Raw genomic sequence first — 7,792 nt, forward strand, 5'->3', positions numbered from 1 at the left:
GTCGGAGAGAGACTTAGGAGCCCAGACCCTGGGACTTGGTAACTGGCTGGATGAGAAGGAGGTGGATGTCAGGGTAGCTTCCTGGCTGTGGCTGTAACTGTAGTTACTAAGGTAGCAACTATAGGGAGAGGCGAGGTGGCCTGACGGTCCCCAGCGAACAAAGTCCAGTGGGCAGCAGCTGGACAGGAGGCCTGAGAGCTCGGGGGTCGGGGGCGGTCTCGGCCGGCCGGGCTCTGGCATTCGTGAGCACGTGAAGGGTGGGGGAGGCAGGGGCCACATGAGACCTCAGGGAGAGGTGGGAGGGAAGGAGCAGCATCGGAGAGCAGGATTTACGAAGAGGAAGGGATTGGGAAGGAGGCTGAGGAGGGCCTGGCGGAGGGAGGGAGGGAGGGTGCAAGGCCACTGGTGCCGGAGAAGGGAGGGTGGGAAGGGAAGGTGAGCATCAGTGCCAGACACCACTCAGACCCCAGGCGAGCTGGTCTGGGCAGGGCACACAGGTCTGATGCAAAGGAGGCTACAGGTACCTGGCAGAGAGAGCTCCAAGGGGCAGGAAGTGGGGGGGGGGGGGGGGGGTTGAGGCTGGGAGCCCTCTGGAGGCCACCCTTCCCCTTACTCCTGTACCCTGGGCCCCTCCAGGCCAAGGGCGTGTATGAGAAGGTGGGAGAGGCCACAGAGACAGCCCTGACTTGCCTGGTGGAGAAGATGAACGTGTTCGACACCAACCTGCAGGACCTCTCCCGAGTGGAGCGAGCTGGTGCCTGCAACGCGGTGAGCAGGTTGGGGGCTGGGCCTTCTGGGGCCTCTGGGGAAGGGAGAGAGGAGGACAAGTCCTGGGAGGCTTCTGGGGGAGGAAGGACCTCAGACCCTCGGACTCCTCGGCTAGGAAGAAAATTGAGGAAAACACTGAGTGAGGGCAGAGACTTGGAGTTGGGAAGTGCACAGCATGGCGAGGAATCGGCCACCTTATGGCACTTCTGGGGCTGGAGAGGGAGATGGAGACCTCACACGCCGGGGGGAGAGGAGAGACGCTGTCCCTCTATAGCAAGAGGCTCTTTAGGGGGCAGAGCGGCTGGCGAGAAAGCAGTGGGTCGCTGGCTCTGACCCTCACGCCCTGACCCACCTGGGCCCCACAGGTCATCCGTCAGCTGATGCGGAAGGAGTTCACCCTGGAATTCTCCCGAGACCGGAAGTCTATGTCAGTGTACTGCACGCCTACCCGCCCCGGCCAGGCGGCCCAGGGCAGCAAGATGTTTGTGAAGGTGGGAGCTGCCTGAGTGGCTGGGGCCTCTACATGCGCTGGGTCCCTGGGGGTCCCTGGTCTCCAGTCCTCTGAAGAGCACAGGCTGCAGCTGTGAGAGAGGAAGGGAGGTGTGAGGCTCACCATCAAACAATGGACCCGGAACCAGGGTGGTTGCCTGCCTGGGGGGGACTGGGAGCAGGATCCGGACGTGGTGGAGGGACAGCCAGGGACAGGAGCTGAGGCCTGCCCCTCGCCATGGTCCCCGCTCTGGGCTGAGAGGCACTGCCTGGCCACACGACCTTGGGGTCACCCATGCTCTGCTGGGGGGCTCAGGCTCCCCATCTGAAGAGCAGGGCTAGGCTGGCAGCCCTGTGCCTCTGGCTGGGGGCGCGGAAGTGGTTGGTGCCCCTCTTCGGTGCTCCTTCCCAGAGAGGGACGGAACCCGCCCCATCCCATCCAGACCTCTGCCCGCAGCACCTCCTGTCGCTGCTTTGGAGCCTGAAGGAGGCATCTCAGCCCTGACTTCACCTGCAGTGGCGGCGTCAGCCCCTGTTGGAATGAAAGGCTTCTGTGGGCGGCTTCGAGAACGCAGCCCTGCCTTCGGGGAAAGGGAGAAGGCCCTGATGGAATGTCAGGGCAATTCCCAGGCGTGGGGGGAGGTCTGAGGTGCAACCTCGAGGTCACTGAGAAGCCTGGCACCCCCAGATCCCCTTCTCAGAGCCAGCAGCCCTGACTTCACCTGCAGTGGCGGCATCAGCCCCTGTTGGAATGAAAGGCTTCCGTGGGCGGCTTGGGCGGCTTCGAGAACGCAGCCCTGCCTTCGGGGAAAAGGAGAAGGCCCTGATGGAATGTCAGGGCAATTCCCAGGCGTGGGGGGAGGTCTGAGGTGCAACCTCGAGGTCACTGAGAAGCCTGGCACCCCCAGATCCCCTTCTCAGAGCCACACCCACCACATTGCAGCGTGGCTCTACTTCTGGTGCCCAAGCAGCACCCAGCCTGCCTCCTGCTGCTGAGCCCTCTATAGAATTAGGGTCCCCCTTCCCCCCACAATGCTGCAGTCATCTCAGCACAGGCTGGTGCGGGGAGGGCGCCATCCATGGGGGCGATGGCCCGCCCGTTCCCTTGGGGTCTTCTCACAGCGGGGCCACTCGGTTCCCACTCTGAGCTTTCAGAGAGCGGATTCTGGCCCTTGCTTGGCCGCGTGTCCCCCTGGGTGCCCTGTCCCCATACCTGGGCTGCAGTTTCCAGGTGGGTCAGGAGGGAGGAGACGGGTCCTGACTGACAGAGTTGCCCCTCCCCATGCTGCAGGGGGCTCCGGAGAGTGTGATCGAACGCTGTTCCTCAGTCCGAGTGGGGAGCCGCACGGTACCCCTGAACACCACCTCCAGGGAGCAGATTCTAGCCAAGATCCGGGACTGGGGCTCAGGCTCGGACACGCTGCGCTGCCTGGCCCTGGCCACCCGGGACGCGCCCCCGAGGAAGGAAGACATGCAGCTGGATGACTGCAGCAAGTTTGTGCAGTACGAGGTGGGTGCTGGTGGCCCCGGGGCGGGAGCGGGCTCTGCCTGAGGCGGCTGGGCGGGCAGCAAGGGGAGGATGGGCCCGGGCCCCACTGGCATCTGCCCCTCCCTACAGACGGACCTGACTTTCGTGGGCTGCGTGGGCATGCTGGACCCTCCGCGGCCCGAGGTGGCTGCCTGCATCGAACGCTGCCACCAGGCAGGCATCCGTGTGGTCATGATCACGGGGGACAACAAAGGCACGGCCGTGGCGATCTGCCGCCGGCTCGGCATCTTCAAGGACACGGAGGACGTGGTGGGCAAGGCCTACACGGGCCGCGAGTTCGATGACCTCAGCCCGGAGCAGCAGCGCCACGCCTGCCGCACGGCCCGCTGCTTTGCCCGTGTGGAGCCCGCACACAAGTCCCGCATCGTGGAGTACCTGCAGTCCTTCAACGAGATCACCGCCATGGTGAGGCTGCAGGCGGGAGCCGGGGGAGGTGGTGTGCGTGGGGGGAGCACATGCCACACGGCTTGGAAAGAGCAACCGTGAACCCCTGCCTCTGCTTCAGTCTTATTTTTTCCAGCATTGTGTTACCAAAACATCTCCAACACACAGACAGACTGAAATAATTTTATAGCGAGAGCTTATATATCCACCATCTAGATTCTGCAAATCACCTCTTGTTGTAATGGCTTTAGCACATACCTATCCATCGGTCCATCCTTAATCCATCTTTTGTTAGATGCCTTTGGAAGTTGTAGGCATCAGTCCCCTTCACCCTCACGTGCTTCAGAATGCATACTCTAGAGAGCAGTGTTTGTGGTTTCGTTTTTTCCCTTTTTAAGGTAAAACTTGCATGCGGTGAAATGCACGCATTTTAAGCTTGCCATTCATTTGGTGAGTTCTGGCAAATGACACACCTGTGTCATCCAAACCCTTAGAGGGAGCATTACCATCAACCTGTGAGCTTCCCACCTGCTCCTCCCCGCAGGCCCCTCTCCCGCAACAGGCAACAGGCAACCTCTGTGCTGATTTTTCCAAGACAGTGTTGCCTGTCCTGGATTTTTATGTGAATGAGATCACACAGTGTGTACTCTTTTGTGTCTGGCTTCTTCCTTTTGAGATTTATCCGTGTTGCTGCGGGCTTCAGTAGATGATTGCCTTTTTAATTGTTGAGTAGCATTCCATTGTGTGAGTACACCACAGTTTATTCTTTCTCCTGTGCATGGACGTGGGGTTTGGGCCCAGTTTTCTCTGTCATTCTTTTTTTTTTTTTAATATGTTTTTTTATTGATTTCAGAGAGGAAGGGAGAGGAGAGGAGGAGAGAGATAGAAACAGCAATGATGAGAGAGAATTATTGACCGGCTGCCTCCTGCACATCTCCTACTGGAGATCGAGCCTGCAACCTGGTCATGTGCCCTTGACTAGAATCAAACCTGGGACCCTTAAGTCCACAGGTCGTCGCTCTAGCCACTAAGCCAAACCAGCTGGGGCCTCTCTCATTCTTGATTGCTGACCTGTTCATCAACACTATCTTACTTTTGACTTAGACCTCGTCCGTGACCTGGCCTCTGCTATTAATTTTGACCTCCAGCCTAACCCAGTCCTTTACCTTCACCTTAATCCTGACCTGTGGCTCAGCCTGGACTTGGATAATGAACTGGGCACCAACCTTGACTTGATTACTTGAAACCTTGTTCTTGACTGTATTGTTGACCTTCACAAAGAAGGTCATCTTGACCTTGACCTTGACCACCTGAATCTGATTCTTTACTTTTAGCTCAACCCTGATATGGGTTTCAGTTTTTACTTGGACCCTGACCTGATCCCTGAAATTGATCTTGATTCCCCCAACCCAATACTTTATGTTGACTTCAACTTTGATCTGGCTTCCAACCTTGACTTTGACTAAATGCCAACTTTGACCATGACATCACTCCTGATATGGGCCATAGCCTTGATTTGGCCTCTGCCTTTGACTTGACCTCCACCTTAATCTAATTTTTAATCTTGAGCCCGAGTCCAGTCTTGACCTTGACCTTCCCCCTTGACTCCAGCCTTCACCTTGACTATAATACTTACCTGGTCCTTGACCTGAGCCACAACCTTGACCTCGTTCCTGACTTGCCCTTAACTTTGTCCTTAACAGAAACTTTATCTTCTGCCTTACATCCAAACTAAATTTCATCCCCACCCTCATTGTTGACCCACCCTCCTGCCCACCTCACCATCTCCTCTGGCCTTAGACCTGGTCTGCTCCCCAACTTTGTCCTTATCTTCACTCCTTGCCTTCCCTTTAGCCTCATCCTCAGCCCAGTTTCTAAGCTCATGACCCCACCATTTGATCTGTCCAGCTGTCTGCTTCCTCGGGGACATCCTCTGAGCTTGGGGATAGGCTGAGTTGAAGGGAGTTGGGGAGATAGAAAGGCGCTGTCTCAGGTGTGAACCCACCTAACCTGGTCTCCAGACTGGAGATGGGGTGAATGACGCCCCAGCCCTGAAGAAAGCAGAGATCGGCATCGCCATGGGCTCCGGCACCGCTGTGGCCAAGTCAGCAGCAGAGATGGTACTGTCAGATGACAACTTTGCCTCCATTGTGGCTGCAGTGGAGGAAGGCCGGGCCATCTACAGCAACATGAAGCAATTCATCCGCTACCTCATCTCCTCCAATGTGGGCGAGGTCGTCTGGTGAGGCTCCATCCCCTCTTCCCAGCCCTCTAGAGTCTACCAGAGGTCCTCACACTTTTTAAACAGGGGGCCAGTTCACTGTCCCTCAGACATTCCACACATGCGCACTGCGGGCCTGGGACGAGTCGGCTGCTAAGCAGGACAGGCAGCGGCGGCAAAAACACCCGGCGGGCCGGATAAACGTTTTTGGCGGGCCGCATGTGGCCCACGGGCCGTAGTTTGAGGACCCCTGGTCTAGACCATACACATCTCTGAGACCAGGGAAGCGCCCGTTCCTGGGATGGGGCTGCTGGGATGGAGGAGCCCGTGACTTGCCCTGGCTGGGGCCTTACAGGGTCTCACCTCAGGTGGGCCAGGTCGGGGACACCTTGTCATTCTCGAGGCCCTGGTGTACCCAGCCCCCGAGGAGGTGCCTGAAAAGTCCTCTATCATCCCTCCAGCCCTAACCTTCCCGCTTTCAGAGTCATGCAAGATGGGAGAACTAGCCCCACCTCTGGGCAGTGATGTGTTTGTGTGTGTCCATGGAGGGTGCACACGGTTGTGAGTGCACGTGGTGTGGGTGCCTGAGTGAGAAGTGTGTGTATGTGTGTGCACCTGTGTTCTGTTGCATCTTTGGGGTGAGTACAAGCACAGGGATCTGTGCAGGTGTATAGTTGTGTACACACTTAGGTTAGCATGTGAGAGATGGCTGTGGGGGGTGGGGAGCTCATGTTTGCCTGGACATGTGAATTCTGCATCTCTGTATGTGGGGCAAGCGTATAGGTGTTTGCTTGTGTTTGTGGGATTGTGTATCCTGTGCTGGGTTTTTGCTCATGTCTGTGAACAAATGCGTATATGCTTGGCCACCACTGTCCACATGGGTATGCCCCAAAGAGGACTATCCTAGCAGGAGAGGCCTGAAGAGCAGATATGACCAGGCTCCAGGGCTGGGACTGGGGGAGCCAGGGGCCCAGTGTGAGGCAGAGCTATGTACACATACCTCTCACTCATGCACACACATCAGAACTAGCAGGGCGAAGCTGGGCTGCTGAGGAGGGCGGGAGCTGGGCCCTCCATTGGCAGGGGCTGGAGCCTATGACTCTGGTTCCAGCATCTTCCTCACGGCAATCCTGGGCCTGCCTGAAGCCCTGATCCCTGTGCAGCTGCTCTGGGTGAACCTGGTGACGGATGGCCTGCCTGCCACCGCCCTGGGCTTCAACCCTCCAGACCTGGACATCATGGAGAAGCTGCCCCGCAACCCCCGTGAGGCCCTCATCAGCGGCTGGCTCTTCTTTCGATATCTGGCTATTGGAGGTAAATGGGGGACCCCAACTCTCAGGGGGGTTCCAGGAGTTTCCTAAGCCCTATATCAGTTAGGCTTGCAAACTGCAGACAGTATGGCTCAGCCTGGCTTGTGCCAAAAGAAACTGTGCGAGCTGATCTAACTGAACAGACTAGAGCCGGCTTCAGGCATGGCTGGACCCAGGCCTCAGACAGTCGTAGCACTGGCATATTTTGGCCCTGCCTCAGCTCCATTCTCAGGCAGGTACCTCTGTGGTGGCAGAATGGCTGTGGCAGCTCCAGCCCTCGTGCTTACTCCATTGCAACCCCAAATTCAATAGGAGAAAGAGGTCGTTACCATACTACTCCCTCAGGAGTAGGGTAAAAGCCTCAGGCCTGTTCTCATTGGCCCACATTGGTTTACCTGCTTGTCTCTCAGCCAATCACTGTGGCCAGGGGTGTGACACGCCGAGTGCCAGTCAGGGCCCACCCCTGGTTCATGTGGCCTAGAGAGGGAGAGGGTGGTGTCAGGGAATTATTGGGGAGGGGAAGGGATGCCGGAAAACCACAGTTGTCCACTGTAGCTGGTTTCCTCCTGCCCTCCCTGCAGTGTATGTGGGCCTGGCCACCGTGGCTGCTGCCACCTGGTGGTTCCTGTACGATGCCGACGGACCTCACATCACCTTCTACCAGCTGGTGAGTGACAGCCAGGGAGCCTGTTGGGGTGATTTCCGAGTTGGAATTTCAGGGGAAAGGGGCTCAGAGAGCAGCCCGGCCCCCGAGCTGGACACGAGGCTACTCCCTCTCCCAGGCTTTTAGTTAGGGGGGACCAGGGGCATGACTGCCCATGAGCATCTTACCTTCATTGAGAGCCCCCAAAACATTGAAGGCTCAGAAAGATGAGCCCCTAAAGCAGTGGTTCTCAACCTTCTGGCCCTTTAAATACAGTTCCTCATGTTGTGACCCAACCATAAAATTATTTTCGTTGCTACTTCATAACTGTAATGTTGCTACTGTTATGAATCGTAATGTAAATATCTGATATGCAGGATGGTCTTAGGCGACCCCTGTGAAAGGGTCGTTCGACCGCCAAAGGGATC

General features: G+C 57.4%; 1 protein-coding gene across 1 annotated transcript in view; it reads left to right on the top strand.

Moving 5' to 3' along the window:
* Nucleotides 1–7,792, top strand: part of ATP2A3 (ATPase, Ca++ transporting, ubiquitous) — a 35,140-nt gene that overhangs the window by 7,785 nt on the left and 19,563 nt on the right. Inside the window, exons 10-16 of the mRNA XM_014541958.1 lie at nucleotides 637–768; nucleotides 1,134–1,259; nucleotides 2,549–2,767; nucleotides 2,876–3,211; nucleotides 5,212–5,432; nucleotides 6,523–6,725; nucleotides 7,303–7,388. Coding sequence (XP_014397444.1) covers nucleotides 637–768; nucleotides 1,134–1,259; nucleotides 2,549–2,767; nucleotides 2,876–3,211; nucleotides 5,212–5,432; nucleotides 6,523–6,725; nucleotides 7,303–7,388 — 1,323 coding nt within the window. The remainder of the gene's footprint in view (nucleotides 1–636; nucleotides 769–1,133; nucleotides 1,260–2,548; nucleotides 2,768–2,875; nucleotides 3,212–5,211; nucleotides 5,433–6,522; nucleotides 6,726–7,302; nucleotides 7,389–7,792) is intronic.

This window comes from Myotis brandtii, unplaced genomic scaffold, assembly GCF_000412655.1.
Source record: "Myotis brandtii unplaced genomic scaffold, ASM41265v1 scaffold284, whole genome shotgun sequence".
Taxonomy (NCBI): Eukaryota; Metazoa; Chordata; class Mammalia; order Chiroptera; family Vespertilionidae; genus Myotis; species Myotis brandtii.